Source organism: Polyodon spathula, chromosome 9 (assembly GCF_017654505.1).
Source record: "Polyodon spathula isolate WHYD16114869_AA chromosome 9, ASM1765450v1, whole genome shotgun sequence".
NCBI lineage: Eukaryota > Metazoa > Chordata > Actinopteri > Acipenseriformes > Polyodontidae > Polyodon > Polyodon spathula.
Genome location: NC_054542.1, coordinates 41,172,211 through 41,198,247, shown reverse-complemented (window position 1 = coordinate 41,198,247; position 26,037 = coordinate 41,172,211). Strand labels below are relative to the sequence as shown.

At 38.7% G+C, this 26,037-nt stretch overlaps 2 protein-coding genes across 4 annotated transcripts in view; one reads left to right on the top strand and one right to left on the bottom strand.

Annotated features, from left to right (window-relative positions):
• LOC121320858 (immunoglobulin-like domain-containing receptor 2) overlaps positions 1 to 26,037 on the top strand; it is a 40,167-nt gene that overhangs the window by 2,696 nt on the left and 11,434 nt on the right. For 2 of the 3 annotated variants that reach the window (XM_041259577.1, XM_041259575.1), the window contains exons 2-5: positions 2,465 to 2,791; positions 5,866 to 5,985; positions 22,920 to 22,976; positions 25,383 to 25,529. In XM_041259577.1, coding sequence (XP_041115511.1) covers positions 2,465 to 2,791; positions 5,866 to 5,985; positions 22,920 to 22,976; positions 25,383 to 25,529 — 651 coding nt within the window. The remainder of the gene's footprint in view (positions 1 to 2,464; positions 2,792 to 5,865; positions 5,986 to 22,919; positions 22,977 to 25,382; positions 25,530 to 26,037) is intronic. The other variant, XM_041259576.1, reaches the window with a different exon arrangement.
• LOC121320859 (cytochrome P450 2B4-like) lies at positions 11,002 to 20,839 on the bottom strand. Its single transcript, XM_041259578.1, has 8 exons — positions 20,515 to 20,839; positions 19,256 to 19,418; positions 17,029 to 17,181; positions 16,401 to 16,735; positions 14,567 to 14,708; positions 13,802 to 13,989; positions 13,205 to 13,346; positions 11,002 to 12,446 (listed from the first exon to the last, which is right to left on the bottom strand). The coding sequence occupies exons 1-8, from the start codon at positions 20,713 to 20,715 to the stop codon at positions 12,247 to 12,249; spliced, it is 1,524 nt and encodes a 507-aa protein (XP_041115512.1). The 5' UTR covers positions 20,716 to 20,839; the 3' UTR covers positions 11,002 to 12,246.

The window sequence follows — 26,037 nt, the reverse complement described above, 5'->3', positions numbered from 1 at the left end:
AACAATGTAGATTTAACTGAGGGACAAAGAGATCCTCAGCTTTGGCCTCAATCAGCTAGCAGTGGAAATCTCAAGTGAAGGAATCACCAGGCTTCTGGTCTCAAGCCAACCTCCTTGTGCCAGGACTTGGTTGTTTGTAAAGACATTTTGTGTTTTAAAAAAGGAACCTGGTTAGAACGGTATTTTAAGTCTTTCAGTTTAGAAAGAAGCTTAAACAAGATAATAACAATCAGAAACTATTGATATACGGCTAGAAAAATACTGCAGTCAAGGTACACAAACCCTTTGATCTGTGTTTTAAACCTCAAAACAACTGGTTGTGATTCCTGATGTGCTTGTTACCTCAATGGCTGGTCATACAGTAGATTTCATTTTATAAAGATGAAAAAATGCTTGGACTATTATATCAGTGACCTAAAAAAGCTGAGCCGTGCCTGCTGTGAAGGGTTACTAGCCTGTGAACCTTTGTATTTAGTTTATGGGTTCCTCCCCCATCTTGTAGAAATGCTAACCAAACTCCCTATTAGTTATGTACCAGCTGTGTGCTAAATGTATCTGAAGTTTTGTTCATAATGATATAGTACAATACAGCATTTAAAAAAAAAAAAGAAAAAAAAATCAGACATGTCATTTGTCGTTTAAACTTTTGTTTTAACACTAGAACGACCATGATCGGTCTATTTGGCCGGCGTATTTAAAAACAACATAAATATTATAATGAAAGGACACACAATTGAATATAAGTCGTAGTTTTATTCAGGAACGTCATACTAAAACATCTACACAACCAAAACATTGCAAATAAACGGATATTTGAACAGAAATGTGTTTATATACAGACATATTACATAAAGCTCAACCTCAAAAAACGGTAAAGAAATGAAACAAACAAATATTTGAAAATAAATGTGTGTATCTATAGGTATAATGTTTTTTTTGCTACTGGGTTTGCTTTACTCAAAGGTTATGGCACAGGGGGTGATAAAAGTAAATCCTTGGAGAACGTTGACCACATTTTAATTAAATTTGCAAATCAACTTGCTTTCAAAACAGCTCATGGCTGTGCAAAAACAGCTCAGCAAGAGGGCTTGAAACAGCTAGATGTATAAAAAAACAAGATGTGGTGAGAGCTAGGCAGAAGAAGTGGCTTGAGAAAGGGAATGTTACTGAAGGTTGTGCGCGTGAACCAATTGCAGGATTCAGAAAAGCCTTTGCTACAGTACGTCCACTTACACATCCTTATGTGATTCATCTCAGCTGGAGATGCAATGTGCTAGGCAGGATGAAAATAGTGACACATCAGGGCTAGCTTTGCTTTAAGTGAACTCTGTTGATAATATAAGGCAGATGTTGCCATCTGTAATAATGGTCTAAACAAAGCCAGAATGTCCTGTTCCATACATTGAAGGAGCACAGTTTCCATGTCACTAGCATAGTGTATCATTAGCTTTAGCTGTAGACCTAAAGAGAGTCCATCTCAAACCCTTGCGCTCCCGAAGACGCTGCTAGGTTGTTGGCATGGTGCCGTTGAGTTTACAGGTGTGCTGTACGCTTTAAAAGAGTCATTTGAATGTTTGGCACAGGGTGCTATCCAGGCATATGATTGCATTTTCGATTCAATTTTGGAGTTTTTTCCCTCAGAAGTTTCACATCTTGTTAAATTGTGCAACAGAAGATGTGTGCTCTGCTTAGTGTCTTGTATCAACTAGCAGCCAGCAGCCAGCACCCCTCCATCAGGAGTTCATTAGGCTGTCACTGCACTGTGTGTTTAGTTTTCTTTAAAAGTGTTTGATACCCTTTCATCTCCAGGGCAGCAGAGAATGGCAGTTGATGATAAACAAGTGCAAAGTAAATTTCAGGAGTGATTCATTACCAGAGAATAGGGTGCTTCATTAAAGCCAGTCTTTGATATAGAAATGTCTTAAAAGTCATTTTGGGAGAATGCACTTTGAACTGTATTGTAAGGCATTCTGATGATGTGTGAATTTTTTGTATTGTCCTCAGAGTATCAATGGTGAGGTTTCTTGCTGATCTGAGTGGATGTTTTTCTAAACTGTGTAAAGTTAATGCTAGTTCAAGACCGAGGCAAGCGTCTGAGTAAGGACCTCTTTGCAATGTATAGTGTGCCAGCAGTGGCTTTGAAGAAGTTTAATAACCCTGTTACCATCTCTCCATATATTCTTGTGAAGATTGATGTGACTGAATTGAAAGGTCCTGAAATAAACCTGTAAATTTAAGTCCAGTTCGTGTGGTTTCCAACTTTAATTAATATTGGGGAAAATCTCTCAAACTACACACAATTAAAAAAAAAAAAAATGTAAAACACACAACAGCAGCACCCTGCTTTTCATTTCACTGTCAAGGGTTTATCTGTCATTCTCAAAGGAGGATCACATTATTATTATTGTTGTTGTTGTTGTTGTTGTTGTTATTATTATGGTGTTTTATTCATTATTTTTTATAGGGTGGTCTGAAGGTGTCCAGGTGACGGTTCCTGAGCAGAAGAAGTTTGCGATGTTGTTCCAGTCCGTGGTTCTTCGCTGTCAGTTTTCCACCTCCTCCAGTCAGCAGCCCGTGGTGCAGTGGTGGTACAAGTCCTACTGCCACGACCGCACCAGGGAGGCATTCAGCTTCACAGACTCTGTCACCCACCAGATCCCAGACCAGGGCTCCACTTCCCACCTGGATTGCATGGACAGCAGCAGAACAGTCAGGCCTGTGGCGTCTCGCCAGGGAATTACTTTCACACTGGGGGAGAGTTACAAGGGAAGAGACATCACCATTACCAACAGTAAGACCATTCTGAGATCTTTCTTTATGTTATTGTAACAATAACCAGCAGTTGGGAAAGTCAGTTAAGAAGTTCTCCCATACAGATTTCCAAGAGCAGCTAAGTTTAGTTTGTACAGTACAAACATGCAATAATGTATTGTTGTTTGTTTTCGGTTTATTTATTTATTTTTTTACCAGGAATTTCTGTGGTGCCCATAGCAGGTAAATAAATAAGAAAAGCCGACACAAATCCGTTGTTTCTTACACATTAAGAAGGAGCTCCAGTTTACAGGAGGAATGTGTGAAAGGACTTGCCTATCTAAAACCAGGCAGTACAAGGACAGTTCTTCAAAGAAAAGAAAAAAAAACAAAAAAACAACATGATCGTTGTGCAAAAAAAGCACCGCTTACAGTAATTGTGTCACGCTGACAAACCACCTAATTCATCTGTGGGTTCTCAGTGGGAGTGCTTCCCTGAGTTTACGCTGAATTGCACATCTTTAAGTCACATCTCCAGGATGGCTTACTCACCGATCCTCTCTCAGATACAACAGGATATGCTGGATATGGCTTCCTGCATACAGTATAAAGCAATTCCTGTCTGTGCTAAAAAACTAAATATGGAAAATTACAGAGAAGTGCAGCAGTAACAGACAGAGATTCTCAAAGTTATTTACTCCAAATCGTCATTAGCACAGTCTTTCTTCTGAAAGGAGAGACACCAATTATGATTCTAAAACAGGAAAAAACTTAAGACTGCTTACCAGCCCCTAAATTAAAAGGCGATGTCTTCGGTTTCTTGTTTGGGATCTTTACTGGCTTTAACTTTGTTCAATTTACCAGTAAAAAAGAAACATATGCTACAGTTGGACTGTTAATTTGGCTAATATATTTCTTGTTTTGGGCTTTAGAAGGCTTTTAAAGAGCGTATCCAATTAATTTCACAGCAGCCTGTTAACCGTTACCTAATGCAAGGGGCCAGCTCATCCTTGAATACATTGGATCAGAAACAGGATCAGAAACTTGCCCGTGTGATGCACATTTGTATTATTTAAGTCACCACAGAAATGGCAATATTACATTTTCTTCATGTTTATGTATGTATGAAAATAAGTCAGTATAGGGAAACCAAGTCTTGTAAAACTGCTTGGACTGCACTGACCTGTGTGATGGGGACCAAGCACACAAGGACATTTTGACTGCATGTGCTCAGGGTTTTCATTCGCTGCAATGAAACATTTTAAACTTATTTGTGTAGTTTTTTGCCTCACACAGTTTGACATTTTAGGTGTGTCTGTCTGCCTTGACGAAGTACCAAGAATCCAGTTTTCTGATTATACACAGCAGGGGGTGACTGTTACAGTAAAAATCTGAGTTGCTGTGTGGGGGGTGGGACAGAAAACTGTAATGTACAATCAGATCCCCAGCTGCAAAAATGTGTCTGGCCTGGTGTTATTAATTACCCGTTCATATACACCACAAAAGCATATAGTATATGCAAACATGTATGAATATATAAAAATGTATATCAAATTGTAAAAATACACAACCTCCATTTCTCTCTTGCCTTTGATACAGCCTTAGAAAATGATGTAATCAGTTGTCGTAATGTTCTATCTGTATTAAAACTACAATTCTGTTTATATACAGATTTACATGTCCTTTGTTTGCTTATTAGGATTAATTTCTCTTGTGTTTTCTTTTTCTGCCCAAGGAGACAGAATGTAATTTATGAACCATACATAGCAGCCCTGCAGTACTATACAGCCTGGAATCTTCAACATGTCAGCTTTGGTCTGCTAGCAACATGTCAATTTTCACTTATAATACTGTAATACTCAAAATAAACATCTAGACTTCTGTGACATCTTTCTTAATGTCTCTGTCAAATACAATTCAACTTTAATATTGAATGTTGTCAGCATACAAAAAAGACTAATGGTGGTTATGGTAAATAAACTTTACACATTGTGATAAGCTCTGATAAACCAACACAATAATTTAAGGTCAGTTATTAAATAAATAAGGTTCGGGTCATACCACTGTACGTCTCAAATTTTTATTTATCGTTAATCTGCAATTCCAATTAAAATGAAAATTAGCTTAGTTGCTTTGCTATTTCCTTTGGGATTATGGGTTTTAATTGTATTTCCTATTCAGATAATCAGGACACCCCCACTGGAATTTTCTATAGAAAAGTCTGGTTTGTCCTAAGAAACTGATACTATTGCAGCATAACTACAGTTTGAAAGATCTATGCTGAGGAGTTAACGTCGTTAGACTTCTTTAGAGCTGCTGACTTTAGCCCTTTCAGTCTGTGCTTTTGATTTGCAAGGGCTTGGAAGTGGGTGGATAGAGCTAGGTTGTGTTAAGGATATCCTATAAAAGTACATTGTGAAGGGGACCGGCTTTATGTTTGTTAACCGGCTGCAAGGAGTTGTGTGAGATAAGGTGCGTGTGGTAGATGCATTCCACAGCTGGAAGCATTCCCTATTGTGAAATCCATTTCCTGTTCTGTAAATAGTGTTGTTGGTACACGCATAACATTAGATTGGAATTAAAAGAAAAAGAAAAAAGCCTTCCTTATACTGATGTAAGAATATCTTAAAGTACTATAATTCGTATATGGGAATGGGGTGTCAGCCAGAAAAATGGTTGTACTCTTAAGCATACGGGATTGGAGTGTCATCAGCCAATCAGGATGCAAGAAATTACCAAGATTTTAAATATCAGTATTTTACTTATAAATGTCCCTGCTTAGACATTCTAAGACATTACAGGAGTTTGGGGCCATCACAAAAGGCGTTGCAGTGCCAGCAAAACCAGATAACCCTTCATTCACCCCCACCAATTATAGGCCACAAGCTGGATTCTGTTGGCCCTAAGGTTGGTAAGGCAGGTTGGTAGGGATCCACGTCAGTCTGCTGGGAGCAAAGTGAAGTGAGTTCTAGTGGTCTTCGCCTACTGTTACGTGCCTGTTGACATGCTGGTAGGGAGCTTCGCAGAGAGATCATGGGTGAGACTGCAGAACAGACAGTGTTTAGAAGATGAAATCTAACCACTGTGTAATATGTGATTGGTTTTCTATTCCAGATGCCGATCTCCGAATCGGAGAGCTTCAGTGGGGGGACAGTGGGGTGTACTACTGCAAGGTGGTTACTTCTGATGACATAATGGGACAGAATGAGGACAGAATGGAGCTCTTAGTGTTGGGTGAGTAATAAAGAAGTTAAGAGACTAATCACTTAATTATATACTAAACTGTATACAGAATGAGATCAGTTTTATTGTCGCCCTGTTTTTACCATTTTTTTAAATGGAAAAGCCTGTGACCCGTTTTCTGTAAACGCAAAGCCAGCAATGCAGTCACTTGCAACGTCGCCCCTTTCTATTTTCCTGGTGATGTAGCCGAGCTTGTGCTAACGTGTGGCACGGAGTAAGCTCATTTATCCCATGACCAGGCACTAGCACAGTGATCGAGAGGCGAACCCACTACTTTAAAGGTGTTCAGGTGTTCTACTTTAAAGGTGCAGCCGCAGTAAAAGATATGTCTTCAAACTGTTAATAAATGGCAAAAGACAAAAATGTACTGTGAAGGAGTGTACATATTCATGCCAAATATAAATCACTTAGTCTTCAATTAAGATCCATTTGGTGAATGACAGTGAGCTGTGGTGTTGTGCTTTTGTTCTTGTATCATAATAAAAAAAGGTACATATCTCTATTACAATACGATATATCAAGTAAAGAAAGTATTATGATTCATTGATACACGTTTAATCGATACACCCATAGTTTGGAGTCAGCTCTGTTTCTTGGCTGTGAAAGCAAGCTATATATTTAATAGATATTTTAATAGATGTATATTTAAATGTGGCTAGTATGTCTACATTTTAAGTTTTCACATAAAGTATTGCTGGCAAGGGTTTCTTACAATTGTAACAAGCTTTAAACTGTGACAATTTCCACAGTTCAGACCTCAGCTACCAGCGCTGTCATGGCAACAGCCTTGTACAGAGCTAGGCCTTTGATCCTTCATAAGCAGCTCTTTTGTTCTGCTTTCTGCTCTTCAGTAAGCTTGAAGCCAATAAAAAGAGAACATGAATGAATTCATTGGGTCTGCATACTCCTTCAGTAAATTGAAGGCTGTTGTATATGTTTTGTTTGTTATATTTTAAAAAGTTCACACTGAAGGACTATTGCACAAAAAAGAAGGTGAAAATGCAGGCTTCCAATTAGTAGACCATGCTGTTGTCATGGGAACCACAAGACTATGGGAGGAACTGTACGAAACAAGTGTTGTCCTTGAAACTGTAGTGTGCTATAAAATTAAGGAACAGTGCAGACACGTGATTCGTTTTGGACACAAGCCTGTTAAATGAATAGATCAAATGATAATATCAAAGTACTACTTTTTTATTTTTTTATTAAAGCAGTCAAAGAAAAATTAAATTTTTGTCCTGTTTATGTTGCCAGTTAAATGTAGCTTGGATGCAATTTCTTACTTATTGAAGGGACTAACACACATATCTGGTGTGAAATGAACATGGGAAAACCATTTGCAACAGTTGCACTGCATTGTGAAGTGTAAAAACTGAGACTTCCTTTCACTGTGATTATTAGCACTGTCAGATTCCACATACTTCTTTTATGCTGTGAGCACACTCTTAAACTGACGGGGGACATCTAAGGAGGACACAGATGTCTATAACTGGATTGTTCGTGCACTGGCTTACAATATGTCCAGACAACTGCAAATCACACAAACCCATTTGGGTTTGAAGTTTTAACAAATCAGAGCAGTATTAGTACTCCTTTCGGGTTTCTTAAATGCTTAAAAATGGATCGAGCGGTTAGAGACCACGTCGGATCCCAGCTGATAGTCAACCTGGGTGATCCAGTGCCTTTACAAATTTAACAGCGGGGGCTTAGGTCGGCCAGGGTGTCCTCGGCTCACCGTGCACCAGCGACCCATGGTCTGGCCGAGCTTAGCTCATTGCACAGATGTTTTCTGGTTAGCATGACCCCAATCTGAAAACACAGGGTTATACAGGCCTTACAAATAATTTCTTCTACTGTTATACTAGAAAAAGGAATATAAAATAATTTTAACATAACTGTAGGTTAATGCAGAGTATATTATAACATTATCCTGAACAATTTTAGCAATTTGTTTACAACATCCAGTTCATGTCAAGCAGATCAGCTCTTCCACCAATATTCAAATTCCCTTTCTGGACATCACAGGTGTGGGTGACAGTAAATGTGTGTAATGGCTATTATTAATCACATTCTTAACTCTTCTGAATTCTTCAGATTTCAGAGCAAGAATGCTTTTTTCTTCTATAAAGTAATCTGAGACAGACTAGGCTAGATGCAGCAATCAGAACGAAGGTTTCAGGAAGCTGCTGTTAGTATAGAAGGCCAGCGGAACACAGTACTGTATTTTTAGGGGTGAAACTTGACATTGATCTCTCAGGGTTCAATCAATCAATATGACATTCTTTGATGTACTTTTGTTTTCTGCTGTATTGCCCATTGTTTAAGTAGCAGCTTGTTGAGTGTTTAGTGGATTAGAAGGTTGATTTCATTGTGGACAGAAAGCTATTTTAGGGGTATTGTTTTGTTTTTGCAGCATTTGGACAAATTCCCATGTGAAACATTTAAAACCATCTAAAAACAAAACACACAGAGTGTTTAAGAGGGCTTCAAATATATAACTTAGTTGTTTGCTTCTAGTTTTACTGCTTTAAAAAAAATAGGGGTTAATTAAGAAATGCTGCAGTAAATGCTTTGAACATATGTCTCACTGTCCCAGAATTTGTTGAAGAGTGGTTTAGCTTTTTATAGAGCTATGTCTAACTATGTTACAAAATAAGCAAGCAACGGGAAGAAGATCTGAATCACATTTACTAATGTACTGTACTTTTCCTGTGTTAATGTGATTAAGTTAAATCATGACAAAAAGATGGGCTGGGCAGCCAGATGTACAGATACAAGTTCTTTATATAAGTGATAGACAGCAGTTAAAAAAAAAAAAAAAAAAAAGCTTTGATGATGGATTTTATGCTCAGTTGTTTGGCCTTTAGTTGTTTACATTATGTATGTAAATAACATAACGGCACTGCGTAAACCCCGTAGAAGTTACAGGTAAATATGTAATCTTAAAAAACTAATATAGTTTGGTTCAGAAGAACAAAACACTCCAGTGAAGCCAGCTTTCAGAGCAGGAAACATCCTCCCAGTCCTGAGCTCCCCTAAGTGTGTGTTTCACAAGCCCGGAGGCTGGAGGGTGGGACTGGGGTGGTCAGTTCTTAGCAGTCTGCGTGGTATCCAGATAAGGCTGATTTCAACACAAAACATATTAACTCACCACCTTCTCTCAAAACATGCATGTTTGTCTCAGTTTTACAGAAACAAAATTTAAATACATGGGGGACTTTAACTGTGATAAAGGAACAGTAAATCAATCTGTAATTAAAAACACTCAATCAAGATTAAAAGGCAAAACATGAGTCAAGCAGACAAACACTGACAAAGTTTTAACTTTAAATTTTCTTACAGATTTGTTTCCATATACATAACTATTTTTGGATACTATGAAGTAAAACATTTTGTTAAGTTGTTAGGTTCTAGTTTTGTAAAATTAACAGATGTTTTTACTTCTTTCAAAAATAGGAGTTAATTAAAACCTGGAATAAACTAGAAAGCATGGCTCTGTTCGTATGGGATAACCACACCATGGCAGCGTTCAACATTAACCATGACCCGGTAGCCCGGGGCCGGTAGAGAGCACAGTTTGGCCACCAACTAAGCAACCAGTAAGCCAAAAGGAAAGCTCTGGAATCAGTAAATCATAAAGAATGTATTTATGAAAAAAATGAAGATGAACATTTTGAGTGGAGGCTTCATTATGACAGAAGGAAAAAAACATAACATTTTGCCTTGTTTGGCGTCCGTTTCCCAGACTTTCAGATAAAACAGCAGCTTTATTTGTTGTGAATTCAACATTTCGTTTACATGATATCCAGTCTCACAGTAAGATGTCCCGATGGATACCCAGATACGCAATCAAACTGTCTAACTTTTTGATTTGGGATCTGATGTGTTCAGGTCAAAAATGCCATTCACAATCTTTCCAGCACTCAGCAAGATTGGCACATGGGAGAGGCCACACAAGCGACAACGCTCCATATTAGATTGCTATTATTTTGTATTATGAATATTGTTTTAATAGTGTTTATTATTAGGATTAGGGGTGGGAATTTCGAATAGTTTCCTATTGGAATACACAGAGTGCAACCTTTTTGTGTATTCGATTACCCGAACTCTGGTCCCTTACGCTACCAAGAGTAAAAGGCAAATGCGTGAGCACAAACAGACAGCATAACAGTGTAAGCCGGTAAAGTTTAGCCGGGTTCACAAAGTGTTCAAACAATCTCCAAGACGAGATTTCTTCGCTCTGTACCCTATTTCCTTAGGCACAAGTTTTTTCTTTTGTTTACTGAATTACATACAGAACTCAATAAGCAGCAATGTCACAGCACGAATCTCTTCCAACCACCAAATAATAATTTTTGCTGTAGTGTATTCAGAATAAAATAACACCTATCATATAGCAACCTAAATATTCTACATGTGTTTAATTCTAACAAATAATATGTATAACATAATCTTAGTTTAAATATTGTAACCTGGCCAAAATAGAAAATACCTTCCAACATTACAATAGTTTAACATTACTAATTACAACGAGCCATCAAGTACTGACATCAGATGAATCGAATTCAAGTTACTTTGTTTATTCAATAACCTGTAATTAATTCAAAACAAGGATACCTGGTTGTACTTTTAATGGTCAGTGCAAATGTTGCCGTTACTTCATCCATTCACAGAAAGTCAACAGTAGATGTTTTAAATTGAACTGCAGTCCAGAGTTAAAACAAACTCCTTTCCAACTCCACGTATCTTGCCTTTTCTTATAGTCACTGCGTGGTTGTGATTAACATTTCATATGTCTTTATATTCACCATAACGTTAAATTACCTTTCTAATTTCAATGTTACCCAAGTTTGGATTACCGTACTTTTAGCACTTGCTATATACATGTTTAATGGCTGAAGTAATATATATTGAAAGGCTTCGTTTAGCCACTTTCTTTTGAGACATGGGCTCTCTGGTTACCATACACTGTTAGAAACATACTGAAAATAAAAACCATTGTGAAAACATATATATATATATTGGGTCAGATAAAAAATACATAACTTAGCATTACTGAGACCAACTTTGTTTTCTTTATAAAGCTACAATACTGTAGCAGGTGCACAGTAATATTAAATTAAAACAAAACTGCCTTAAATGATATCAGACAGTGGAAACTAGGAGACTTGGCAAGTATGCTTTCATTCATGCCATCCTCGCTTTTGAAAGCATTTGCTGAAGAAGTATGTCAGGGGGAGGATGTTTTGGTCTAGGTGGTAATAGTGATAATGTGAGAGTAACACCAGAATTGTCAAGGCAGTAACAGAGCCAAACAACATGAATCATTCCGGATGGTTCTTACCCTTGGAAACCAACCGAGGAAAGACGTTACAAACGGGACAGAGAAACGATAAACATCCTATTTTAACCTTGTTCATCTTAACAATGGAAGCAGTTATTATGTGAAGAAGGAGAGGGACGTGCTGTACAGTATTTACTCTCTTTTCCCTGACATTCCTAAATGTCTTTCCCGGTCTTACTAAAACTTGGGAGATAATCTATTTTATCCCCATTGCCCATGTTAGAGAAACGACTACAGTGAAAGGAATGGTCTCAAACTCTACACTGTAGGCCTACTGTATAGAACAGTTTAACTGCACGGAATCTCTATTTTGTTATCCAAAATAAACGGTTATTATAATTCTCACTGCTTACAGTTGAACTATAGGTACACAAACACTTATTTGCTGAAATGACACTAATTTAGAAGAGAAACACTTTAATTTGATACAGTTTCTAAAAGTGGGAAACTTTAGAGCTACATTATCAGTTTACTTTGGTTAGATCCATACAATAGTGAGATTCATGATAAGGAATTTGCCTTGAAGATGCTGATATGCTGTAACCTGTAGCCATGTCCTTTTATTTGTATTTTTATTTTTTTACGAAACATTGGAATGTCCTTTTGCTCAGTGACCCCCGATTCACTCCACAAGCTCTAGCAGAGGGCAACGTTCTGATTTTAGTTTTAGTAAAAGCAGTGGCAGTACCGCAGCTACAGTCATTGCACTGCAGGGTACACACTGTAACTTAACATTTTCAACCAAAACACATGTATTCCTTTTGAAACACCAGCAGACTTTCATTTTCAAACTTATTTTTGTATAATTATATATATATTCCCTCCAGAAAGATGAGTTTCCCCACCCTTGATTTACACATTAATCTGCATTCTGATGAGTAGTACCACCTGTCCAACCCCAAAGTGTTTCACTTGGCTTGGCCCGCCCTGTCCCGGCTCTGACAGATCAGCTGGAATGGTAAGGGGGTTCGGACCAGACCAAACGAGCCAGCTAGATCGGGGGTGCCAGCACCATCAGGCCAGATAAACTCCAGCCGCTGCAGCAGAACGCTAAAGTAGACAAAGAGTTCCAAGCGAGCCAGTTGCTCCCCTGGACACACACGTAACCCTGGAACAAGCAGAAACACGACTGAGAAACACTGCAGAGGAACAGGAGAGGAGACAATTCCTTACCCTCACCCCTCTCTGTGAAGAAGTAAATAGTGTGTGTGTGGGAATGGAAGGCTGGCAGGGATGAGGTTAAATCTCTCCCTATCAGCAATCACAGGTATGGCCATTCCCCAATTAGGTAGTTGAGTGCTAACTGAGGAGTGGCCAGATATATAAAGAAAGGAGCAAAATCCTTTCTTTGAAGGAGGATTTTGGGTTGAGTGTTTATGCTGTGATTCTTTGTACTGGTTTGTAACGTAGTAGTGCAAGCTAATGCCCAGCCTGCATGTAGTTATTCTTTAGTTTAAACAGTTTATTTTGGCCCTAGTGCTCTGTTTGTTTTGTGTATTTGTTAATAAATGTGTGCACTTGCACTTAAACTGCAGCTTTCTGTCTCTGGGTCTCTTTCCTGCCGGTAACCAGCTTGGGCCGTTTTGCTGTCCTGTTACAGTTGTCTACCCTCTATCCTAAGTCTGTCTCCACCTAATTTCCAAATGAATGTCTTCTGGTCCTGGTTTCTGTGATTTTGAGTTTTGAACATAAAGAACCATTAAAAGAAACTTGTAAAATTGTAATGTTTTAGCACATCATAAAGTAATGGGGGCCTTTTTAATTGGTTACAGAAAAAAATGTTCAAGTTGGAATGGGTTTAATCCTAAAATTTAGGGAAATAACAGAATCCAACATCTGTAGAGTGGGGGTGAGGGTGATGGATACCTGTGCCAAAGGGTATGAAGCTCTCACGCTTGCAGAGATGGCCCTGGTCATCCAGGAAGTTCTCAGGGTTAAACTGATCAGGGAACTTCCAGTAGTCCTTGTCACTCAGCACGGAGGACAGGTTGCAAAATACCTGGGTCCCCTGCGGCAGAAAAAAATCTATTGATTAAAATCACAGTGATCTGGGGGTCTGTGGTAAAGGCACAGGTGAGTCATACAATCAGGGGAGTGGGGGCTCCAGTGTGTCTCATCTGGCTGGCTCTGGTGCTCCCTGCGGTTTCGGGAAGGACTCTCTCCTTGTTGTGCGAAGGCGGCCCCTAAGGGCACCTGGTTAGATCGGGTGGACACCTGCAGGGCTGGCCTTTATTGCAAGGTCTGGTAGCTTGCATCCTCTGTGGAGCTCCTGGGTGTAAAGAACCAACTGGCTTGGGCATTGGAGGGAATGTAATTGGACATTCTAAATTAGGGAGAAAATTGGTGGTAAAGTAATAAAGGCAGTTCAGTCTCTGTGGTGCAGGCCTGTCCTGAACTGGAGGTAGCACCCTTTCTCTTACTTAGGGAGGGAGCAGTTCAGTCACAGTGCCTCAAGCATCTTACCTTTGGCAGGGTGTATCCACGGAGCTTTGTATCTTTTGTCACTTGTCTGGGCATGCCCATGGGGGCAATGTTTCCCACTCGCTGGATCTCGCGGATTGTGGCCTCCACGTATGGCAGCCTGTCCTTGTCGTTTAAGGACGGTGGCCGGTCATACCCAACCTCACGCACTATCTCCTGGTGGCACCTCTCTGTAAGGAGTGGTAAAAAAAAAAACCCTTACAACAATTTACCCCAATTAAATTTGCAAGGTTCAGTTTACTATGCTTTTCCATGTCACTTCTAACCACGGTTCACTAAACTACAGCATGCTTTCGTCCATGTGATTTGTCCCCATTCGTGGAAAGTCCTTTGCTGTGCTTTCCTACAGTTTGTAGAACAGTAAATAATAAAAGAAAGCTCAATGCCACTTATGAAAGTATACCATAGTACATCTGCACAGTCATTTGCAGGTTCCCCATGCTTTTTCCACCATTATACTAGGTATTTTTTAAATACATTACCATATCTCTCTGGGCTTTACATTGCTTACCTATGCTTTACCATGCTGTCACTGTGCTTTATTACACTCTGCTGTGCTTTTACTGTATGAGACTTTTAAAAACGAAGGAAAAACATTATTATTCAACTTAAAATGTATAAAAACAAACAAAAAAAGATGGATGTGCACAGCTTGTATGTTTTGTACATTTGCAAGATGAAGCTACACGCCAGTGCTTTAAATACAGCAATAAAGCAAGTAAAATGGAATTGAATTGACGTTTGTACCTTGCACCTCTGGATACTGAGACATGTAGAGCAGCCCCCACTTTAGCGTTGTGGCGGTCGTGTCAGTCCCCGCCAGGAACAAATCTGCAATGGTCATGAAGAGATTCTCTTCGAAGAACGTCGACTCGGGATCTGACTTTTGCTGTGAAAAAAACCCCAAAAAAACAAAACTCAGTTTTGACTAGGGGTGTGCTGTTACTCGTTACTAGGTATTCAATAAGTTGATTCATTAGCATTCTGATTTCAAAACCAGAAATGCTGTCCTTCTCTCATCTTTACAACAGAGAACCAGTTTTAATGCAAAAGACTTCTGGTCGAAATGTTTGCCACTGAATTTCAAGGATGGCATTAAGACTCACCTTGCATAGCAGTTAGATCCATCCAGCAGTTTACTAGGAGTCTAATAAGACACACCTGAGCTTGTTATCTACACACTGTAACTAATCAAGCTCATAATAAAACCTGGAATGGGTGAAACTGCTATGCAATAGGAGTTATTTCCTGCCCCGAATTTACAAAACTTGGACAGACCCCTAGCAGTGGTAGGCAGGGATGAAAGTAAGACTCCTATTGCATAGCAGTTTCACTCAGTCCAAGTTTTACTACAAGCTTGATTAGCCACAGTGTGTAGGTAACAAGCTCAGTTGTCTTATTAAACTCATAGTAAAACCAGGAGTGGATCAAACTGCTATGCAACAGTCTTATGTCCATCCCTGATGTACTGCATGCATAGTGTTCCGCGTTACCAGTTTTATTCCGAACTTTACCAAAAAATTACAGGATTTTTTTTTTTTTTAACTGTTTTTACTGATTTATACCCAATTTTTGTCTATTATTCAATATTATCCCAATACTATTTTCTAGGAAATAAACAATATTTTGATTCAAATGCTGTTTTATTTTGACTCCGACATTGTATCCTAGGATACAGCAGATGTTTAGACGTCAGAGGATCAAATAATATTCAACTGTGGTTCTCCGTCACTTCACAAACATATTATCACCTGATTATCTAGGCCAGTCAGAGTCTGATTGTGGTAATTGCTGGGCGTAGTAACGACAGAAAAAATGGCAGAAGTGAGTCAGGTGAGGCAGAGGACGCATAGCGCTGCAAATACTGCTGCATTGAGGTACATGTTCACACTGACAGTAAAAGAACATACTGCAAAGTAAGTGACATAGTAAACTAAAACAATAAAGTGAACTGAGAGACAAGCAAGCCATTTATACAGCTTTTACGCTTTAATAAAAAGAGAGCACAGAATGACTGTGTTAATGAGTTTGTCAGAGCTCTGTACTTTGCTGGACAGCCACTGTTTATTGCAGAGGTGTGTACTGGTGACAGTACTGTGTCCATCAGCTAAAACACTGCCTAACGCCCACAATCTTAATCATACATATTTGACAGAAATGGTAATGCTTTAGTTCGCTTGCACCACCCAGTTTTGTCAATTTTATTTTATTTTTGTAATTTCACGGCTAATGAAACTGGTTGTTTTGTGCTGATGTTATGTTCATATCTTCTGTTGATACTGTTTTGTTTTCGTCAGCACAGATTGCCCAAACGTTCGCAATGTACCAGTTAACTTGAGAAAATGTGGCTTCGACTTGCACTGATTGTGCTTTATCAGAGGAATATTAAACCTAATCAGAAACCAGCACTGTTACACTTCATGTAAAGTGTGTACACTGAGATTATTTTACCTGTTTCCCTATTTTAATATATGTCAGATAAACTCTGAAAAATTCCCGGAAAATTTTTAAAGATAAAAACCGAAAACGTGGAACACTATGCATGCAACACTTGGGGCAAGGTGCTGGGGGGCCCGCTCACCTTGTCCATCTCCAGGATATAAGCGTCAAGGAAATCCCGGAGGTTTTCCGGATCGAAGGTCTCTTTGTGCTCCCGGTACAATTTCCCGATGAATGCCATGACCTCGTTTGAGTTCCTGCGGATCTGCTGGTGTGGTCCAGGGAGGTGCTTGATGAACGGCGCGAGGTTGAAGACCTGTGCAGTCAAAGAGCCCACAAGCTGAAAGTTCCTATTTATGATGTCAAGCAGGTGCCTGAAATCCTCGTCGTCGTACTTGAACCGGCTCCCGAACACCACCGAGCAAATGATGTTGGACACAGCGTTGTTGATGGTGAAGTGGGTGTTGACAGGCTTCCCTGGGGGGGTTGGAAATAAGACTTACGTTGCACAGCAGTTTGATGAATTCCTGGTTTTACTACGTGTTTAAGAGGACACACCTGAGCATGTTACCTATACACTGCAGCTAATCAAGCTTGTACAAAAACCTGGAATGGGTGAAACTACTACGCAATAGGAGTCCAATAACTCTGGACTAGCTTTGTTAGGGGACATAGGATAACCTTGCTTTCTAGCATGGTAAAACTTCAAAAATACAGTGGTAAACTTTTATAAGGGATGGGACACACTGTTAAATACTGAAAGAACCCACCTCCTTGCATCTCCAATTCTTGCACCAGGAACAGCGCCTCTTCGGAAACGCGCTCTTCCAGAGATTTCTTCCCCAAGCCGAAATTGCGGAGGGTCGCGAGGGAAAACCGTCTCTGCTGCTTCCAGGACACGCCATAGGGAGCCGTCACTATGCCTGTCAGGAGAGGAGCTATATCTAGAACAAGGGTGTCCGATCATGGTCCTGGAGGGCCAGCTCACTCCAGGGTTAACAGGTAAAATGAGAGAATGAACTACAATAAGGTCTGGATGGAGGTTTATTTGGTTCATTTTAAACCAACTTTAGACACCCCTGATCTTGAAATGCTGAAAGAAACAGAATAAACTCAATAACAGATGTTTCGACTAAGAAGCCTTTCTAAAGTTACTTTTATTATGTTCCTTTTAGTATTTAAATATCTGCATGAGGTATCTTCAAAGCCCCACATATATGAAGGACTTAATTCAGCCAGCAAATACAAAATACAGGTACATTAATAATTGCTTTGAGTCCCTTATGCACAATGACATCCAGTCTGAGTTCAAGTTCAGAATCCATCTTTAGCCAAAAGAAAATCCACAATTGAACAGAGATCAGAATTAAATAGCAAACAGTCAGTGTCTGTCTGTGTAAATACCTCACTCAACCACCAAACTGTGAAGGAGGAAGAAAAATGAACCCTCCTTTGAGCTTTTTGTATCGAGGTGCTCGTTTAACCCAGATGAAAAAAACAATTGAGCCTTTTGTATCAAGGTGCTCGTTTAAGCCCAGTAAAAAAGTAATTGTCCAAGCACAAATGCCTGTTTGTAATCCCGCGTCCCCATGAAGAAAACAAGCACAGTAGGTAAACAAAGCCAGCACAAGTGTGAGTATGAAAAGGGCTTTGATCTCGCCCAGCTTTCTGAAACCTGTCCCCAGCCACAACTGAGAAAACTGAACTCCAGACAAACCAATCCCCAGCATAGCAATGAAGAGAACTTATTCTGAAATCCCACTGGCTTTCAGACTCGAGCTGCCCCGATGTCCACAATGGCATTTAACTGAAGATTTCTGAAAACTCAAAACGATCACTAACTCAGTGTAACACAGGTCTTGAATGTATAAATATGGACTGCAAATAGTCTGATCTCAAGAAAACAATAAAATGAACTGGAGATAATTTTCACTTAAACTGTTTTTATTTTCAGAGTTTGGTTGTGCAGCGGTAGCTTAGACCCCGTTCACAGTACTGGGCTGGCTCAGGGCCGCTGCATATTTAGGTCTGCAATCCGGTTCACGTTTGCGGTTTAAGGCGCCTTTTGCGTGTTCACATACAGTAAGTGACTGAAAAGACGTGGCAAATTGCTTGTTGGGAAGGATCAACAACAAACCTAAACGTATGATGCAAATACCGGAATGCACTTAGGAAGTGGATAGCATGATGGGAAGAGTTGAAAGTAAACATTGTGTATCTTGCAACATTGATTATGCTCTTCCTATTTCATACAAATCAGACAGAGGGTTAAAGACAATGGAAGGACAGCCTGCACTCAGAATAGAAGAGCTACCGGATATACAGTAATCCTTGATTTGTAGCAGATGTTTCTTATTAATATTTTTTTCAATACAGACCAGTATCAATTGTATGGTGTATATTAAAAGAAAAAAAAACTATATTATTGACTATTTTGACTTTGTTAAAAGAAATGATCGGCATTTTAATGTAAAGGCACACACTTCTGTAGCTGTGTACATCGTTGTTTGCAAAATAAACTGGCTGAATATGCAAGGTCGCCAGCACCATTACTGATCATTATTGACAGCCACAATCCTGCACTTTTTATATTTATTGCTTCGTTACTAAATAACAGGAAGAAAAAGTCATTGTGACAAATTAAGCTTAATTATGAATGCACTGCCGCTCGTATATTATGTGAAAGAAACAACCTGAACGTTAACCATCTAGATTTTTTTTAATTTAATATTTTTATAATTAAAGTTGTATGGTTTAGAAATAATTAACATTCAACATTGAGCCACTACCATAATGGGAGCATCTACTGAGCTACGTAACCAAACTGGTAATGTGATACAAAAAGGCGGCCCCTAAGTGCAGCAGGCTTCATGCTGCTTGTGCCTGGAGGAGAGTTTGATTCAAATAATTGAATAATCGGCTCTTGCAATACTGCTTGAACACGAATTCTGAACTGCTACAGTAAATAAAAAAATTAAATCTATTTCTGGTTTTTACCCAGTCCGTGAATGATCCAGTCAAACACAGGAATAGTGGGTCGCCCCGCAAACGCCACACCAGCGTGCACGAGCGCCTCGTTGATCACCCTGAATCCGCTGAGGACCACCGTGGGTGTTCGGCCAATGTAGACAAGGCTGATGTCACCGTACTTCTCCCGCATCTGCAAATAAAAATTAAAAAAGCAATTTAAAAAGAATGCTAGCTGTAGAGCACACAGCAATGTGTCATATATTGATGTGATAAAGGCACTGCCCTGTCATGACACAAGGCAATAATGGAACTCCTGAGTCAAACTAGCACAGGACCACAGCCAGGCTAAATTGGTTCAGTTAGACAACTTAACTGAAGGACGCATGGTATAGAATAAGCTTACCTCATGTTACATCCGATTAGTTCAGAGAGGGATACAACGTGGGGAAAGCTTGTGTCTCCTGCCAAAACTACCTTTAGTGAATGTAAACAAAGCCGTAAGCCGAAAAGGCCCACTTGCTGATTTCAATGTGAATTATATGTCACCTCCCCAGTGAGTGTAGATGAATTTTACTTTGCTGAAGAGATGTAACTTGTCAGTACTGTTTTCTAGGTTGTTTTTGTGCCAGTGATGTTACAACTTAGCCATGATGTGCCAATGTGTTAGGTTCATTTAAAGGGTTAAGAATTATGCAAGTGCAATGTATTCTAACACTGTATAGTCTTGTTAACTTTAAATAAGTGAAGCACATTTCTTATGAAAATGCGCATGCAGTAGATTCCTGATAATTGCATATCCAGTGTGCCTTACGTGTTATGCATTTAACCAGAATATACAATTAAGGAACATATATGTATAGTTTCATAAGAAATATGCTTAACAATTGTATGCATTTATAAGGTATCCAATTAAATGTACCTGTAATACACTGTATATGTTACTGATAATGGCATTAAACCTTTAGGCACACGGTCTTTGTAATTAACAATTAACCGGCACTGTATTTTTTACAATGTTTACCATACTTTGTCTGCTCTTTACACTGTTGTACTTTGACCGTGTTAAACTTTTTTTTTTTTTTTTTTTTAATTAATTAAATCTTTAGTTGATCCTTTGTGATAATATATATATATATATATATATATATATATATATATATATATATATATATATATATATATATATATATATATATATATACACACACACACACACACAAATGCAAGGTCTCATATGTAATCTTCGATTATGCTAGAGAGATATTTATATAGTGTTTATACGTTACCTGCGCAAATGTTTTAATCGGCTCCCGGGCTAGCAGCAGCGAGTTTCCGATGAAAGGCAAAGGCGTGGGACCAGGCGGTTTTCTGTACCGCGGAAATTTGATCCTGAGAATTTCGAAAATTAACAAAAACACCGCTCCAAAAATCAAGGCTGAGGCGACTATCTGAAGAGGGGAACTGAGGATATCTGCCACTCTCTCCATTTTGCTGTGTAGTGTACCGAAATCGCAGTGGTGATCTTTGACTCAATGAGAAATACATACGAGGTGAAACAAGTTAGAACCAAGACAAGGCACCCTTCACCCACTCGTTCTCCAGTCTAACTGGTTCTCAAACAGGAGTTTCTTGGCTTTGGAAAGGGATAGTTTCATTAAAGCGATAACAATTTACAGCCATGGCCAAAAGTTTTGCATCACCCAATATGATTAACTAAATTTGCTTCATAAACTCGAATGAAACGTGCTAAATAATGTTACGTTAACATTGAATTACAAACCCAATTGTATTTTCCAAATACTTCACGAAAAACTGACAATTGAAAAATGTGACATTTTGAAATCTAACATGAAATGCCTTACAAGCTTGCGGTAGATTTGTGTGATATAATTGTATAGTTGTGTTTGCTTACGTAAATTTAAGAAATAAATTATGTTTGTATATAAAAAAATAAATAAATTGATGCTCAATCCTAAAGTTTTAGGTGATGCAAAACTTTTGGCCATAGCTGTAGGCTGGTTGGTTTTGAAGGTGCAGTTTGCACTGTAGCATAGATTATTATTATTTTTCCCCCAACGTTTTATATGTTAAATCCTGCATCGTGCAATATAATGAAGTGTGTGTGTGCGTGTGACTGCTGCACAGCCACTGCACTTTCCCTGTCCAATTTGTGGCCACTTTTAACTACACGCTATAACCATGTCTATTGTATTATTACAAGTGTTTTCTATAATTTTTCATACTTTTCATTTAGTATAGTAGCCTATATGAAAAATATATTCTGGAACTATGAATGCGATTGTGTTCGTAATTAACGAGTGTTGTATGTTACAAACCAGGACTTTTTTAAGGTTTAGGGGTGAGCTTGTGTTTGGGGTATAGAATAAAGCTGTGGTCAATAATGAAAGACCTTTTAACTCATTTTTTCACTGTAGAGCAAGTACACAGCAACATGTTGATAGATAAGGGCTATACATTGCTGTTCGCATCTGTTATTTTGAATATTCCCGAGTTATCTAAATGTCATACTGTCAGTATATGACTGACTCGCTCAGTGTTCCACAGCAGCAGCACAAGGTTGTCATTATATTTGATCAAGGGTGAGCTCTTCTTTGCTGCGGAAACTTGTTACTCAGTGGCAGTTTCTCACATACAGTAATTGTATTGCTGGATAAACACTGTTTAGAAATGTTCAGCCAGTCAGCAAATAAGTGAGACTATGAAAAAGACTTCTAGTCGAAACGTTTGCCGTTGAATTTCTGTTTCTTTTAGTATTTCTAAACCCTTCCAGGCCTTACTAATACTAAAATGCAGTGTTGACAGTGTTCTAGAACCCCTAACCCCAACCATGTTCTAGAACCCCCACTCCCCCAAACCCAACAGTGTTTTAGACCCCCACTCCCCCAACCCCAACCCCAACAGTGTTCTAGAACCCCCACTCCACCCAAACCCAACAGTATTCTAGAACCCCTAATTCCCCTTACCCTTATTTGGACTTTTCCTTCACCCATAACTATTAAACGCTCAATAGTGCCGAATTTCAGAATACAAAAAGGCACTTCAATTAATAACAAACATTTCAACTAGAAGTTTGTTTTAGTTTTCCTTCCTCCCCCGCCTCCATTATTAGGCAGGGTGCTCTGAAACATGACTTCTTGTCTGGTGAGACGATTGTTGTACGCAAACAGTTTTTTGATTGAGAAAATTGAGTGGGATGCTATGGGCACTATCTCAAGCAAGGACTGTGTAGATAACGCCCAGTTCATGAAATGCACAACTTTGCTATTATAGATTTGTAATGTGCTCTACTGCTTGTAAGGTAGCTTTTATGAAAGGTTTTTGTGTTCACAAATTAATCACAACCTCCACTTTGTGAAACTGATACACAATTCAAGAGTATTTCAGAAGTAATTCATGCTTACTTCAAATGTTGTTGAAGATACAGTTATCATTAAGGTGGTTTCTGAATTTTGATTTTTTTTTTTACTTGCCGGTGAGGAGGAAGCAGATCTGAGGCAGTTGAGCTGCATTTTGTGTACTTCATCCACTTATTTTAATACATTTATTGAACAAGACGAATAGCAACTTGTGAAACTTTTACAGTACACAAGATTTTTCTCTCATGCTTGCATTGGACCAAGAACCTGCCTCACTTTCCTGTACTTTGTCTTTTCCTTTCTTCTCTTTCTAGGTAAGACAGGGCTGCTTGATGATCTCTTGCCCAATTTTGATGTGAAGATTATGCCAGGTACCAGTAACTTTCACCAGTCGTTCAGCTGTCTGTCTGTCCGCTCTTCCAAAATGTTGCCGTTAAGATGCACTTTTGGTTTTTTGGGGGGTTTTTTTGTAGTTTTTTTTTTTTTTTTTTTTTTTTTTAAATCAGATTTAACGGCAGTGGGTTCCTAGTTTTGAGCAATATTTGTAAACAAATACTGTTTGAATTTTAATGGCACAGCGTTGCATTGGGAGCAGCTGTGGATTGGACCAGCTCTTGCTTCACCTTTTTGAATTATAAAAGTATCACCTGGGTCGATCATTCTCCAGAATCGATTTAAGTACACTTGCAGTGCTTGCTTGTAGTTATACATTTTCAGATCTTTTACTGTTTTCTACTTTCTTAATTGTGTACAAATGGTCAAATTATTCTATGGGGTTATAATCAAGACTTAAAAGAACATTTTCTGATAACCAATTAGCTTGAATGTTGTTCTGCAACCACAATGTAGATATACATCCTGTATAGCAGGTATCGGCTCGCGTTCCACACACTCAAATAATGAAGGATTTGCAAGAAAGTTTCTATGCTAATGAAAGGTGGGAAAAGGTGTTTCCCCTTATAGCACTGTACTAGGGTTTTAGTAGCATTCTCATGGTTTGAGCAACTTGCTGTATTTGTATTACTATTTCATTTATTTCTTAGCAAGCCACTTAAAATACGGAATGTAACTTAAATGTATTGTGGAGTTATCCACAAAACAAAATGCTACATGTTTAAAAAAAAAAAAAACGTATTGCTCTTCACATACTGTAGGATTTTAAAACAGAAGTACTGTCTATATTTTGGATTGTATATTAAAAATACAACAGCAGTTGATAGGAAGAAAACAACTAGCATGATGCATATCCTTTCAGTGGAAAAGGTTGAATTAGGTGCCTCTTAGTATTGAAATTATGACTCACTTATTTGTGTGTTAGTGCTTGGTTTATAAAAATAGAAATGTTTAGTCTGCTCATAACAATAGTATGTCTCTGTTCAGGGACTTCATACTAAAATGTACCCAGGGAAGTATTCACCCCTACTGGTTTTGAAAGACAAATGCTGCTGTATACCGTGGAACTTATCACCATTTTCTTAATGCTATTCCATAGCTGAGCTTTATCCCATCAGGGTAGTTCTCCCACTGGGGTCTAACTAACACAGTATAAAGGATATGATGTGAACTAATAGAGCTCATAAGTAAACAGGCATTTGAAAGTCCGGCTCAAACGATTGAACAAACTCTACTGTTAATTATGCTGCACCGTCAGTGATTGGTCTTACTGAGACAAACACAGACCTGCAGCAATTAGAAATGAATTATGAACATACCCAAAGGACTGACCCATTTGTGATTCTGTGATAAACTAAAGTCTACCCTAAAGCAGTACAGGCTTACAGGACAGGAGCTGTTAAAGAGCCTGCTCTGTAGCCAGTGTGAATCTCAGCTGCCTTGACTTTCCTATTACTGCCATAGTGGTTTGTGCTTGTTTATTGTTCTAAACGCAGTGTTATTTTTACACTGCGGTTGCTGACAGTACTTCCAAGCCCCAGCTGTCTGCTATATTATCTGCAGTTTTTCGAAATAATGTCATAATGCTGGAAGTAGTGGGAGCAGGCATGTGTGTTATTACGAGTATCTGAATATTTATTTTTATAAGGTGTAGCCTCAAATAATTCCTCTGGTGTCAAGCAAAGGGTTACACCTGAAGCTCAGTCAAACAGTGAAAACATAGTGAAAATGTGCCAGGTCTGAAGTGGAGCTTAGATGTGTTCCAGTTAATTGAACTTCATTAAAGAGAACACTATGGTGGGATATATGTTTTGTGCTCAGTAGAGCATTATGAATTATATAACTGGTTTACAGAAATCCACTGGATAATTACTGGAAGGGATATTTGCTGGCCAGCAGTGATAAATACATGGAAGTAATAACTGTCACAGGCAAGGGCATGGATGGTAGCAGATTTAAAACATAAATCCCCACATTGTTTTACATGGGATCAAAGGCCCTTCTCAATTAAACTTCAGCCTCTATAGCATGGCAGACAGCACAGCCACTCAGTATGGGTCTGAGGAGGGTGAGGTTTGAATTGGCTGATATTCTGTAGCAAACAACAGTAATATACAGTTCTTTTATGTATAAACTTTGTATGTATCGTCCCTGATGGTCCCTATATTTGTGTGTGTGTATAGTCCCTGATGGTCCCTGTATGTGTGTGTGTGTGTGTGTGTGTGTGTGTGTGTGTGTGTGTGTAGTTCCTGATGGTCCCTAAATATATATGTGTGTGTGTGTGTGTGTGTGTGTGTATAGTTCCTGATGGTCCCTATATATATGTGTGTGTGTGTGTGTGTATAGTCCCTGATGGTCCCTATATTTCTGTGTATGTTTTCCAGAGTGGGTGTTTGTGGGTGTGGTGATCTTGGGAGCCTTCACGTTCATTCTGTTTCTGGGTATCTGCTGGTGCCAGTGTTGTCCTCACAGCTGCTGCTGCTATGTGCAGTGTCCCTGCTGCCCCGAGTCATGCTGCTGCCCACGACACTGTGAGTACACTGCGGGAATCTCGTCCTCATTCTTACCACGCTGTCACATGACTGTGTCAAAGCTAGAACAGACCCGCCTCTTCCATTTAACATCTAACACAGTCTCATCCTGGTTGAATCAGATATTGCTAGGAAGGAAAAGTGCTCTCAGTAGAGATAGTATTGGGCTATATTGCACATAACTTTAAATATTCAATCAAAACATACAGGACTTGTGTGTTGATTTTCACAAAGATAGAGAATTGGGCTAAAATATTCCCTGTCACTTTAGAATGGGAGAATACCGTTTATGGCACATAAATATATATATATATATATATATATATATATATATATATATATATATATATATATATATATATATATATATAATTATTACAACAAAATTCAACTTGCTTTGGCAGGATAATTCTGATCTAAATTCTAGTATTGTAAGTTATTTTTTCCTTTAGAAAATCCAAAGAAATCAATATAGTAAAACGAGCAAATATTTTATGGGACCTGTATG

Coding starts and splice junctions, on each gene's coding strand:
- LOC121320859 (XM_041259578.1), bottom strand. CDS start 20,715: ATGGAGAGAGTGGCAGATATCCTCAGTTCCCCTCTTCAGATAGTCGCC. Junction 17,182..19,255: donor CTGGATCATTCACGGACTGG/GTAAAAACCAGA, acceptor CTCTCCTGACAG/GCATAGTGACGGCTCCCTAT. Junction 13,990..14,566: donor TCAGTATCCAGAGGTGCAAG/GTACAAACGTCA, acceptor CACTCCTTACAG/AGAGGTGCCACCAGGAGATA.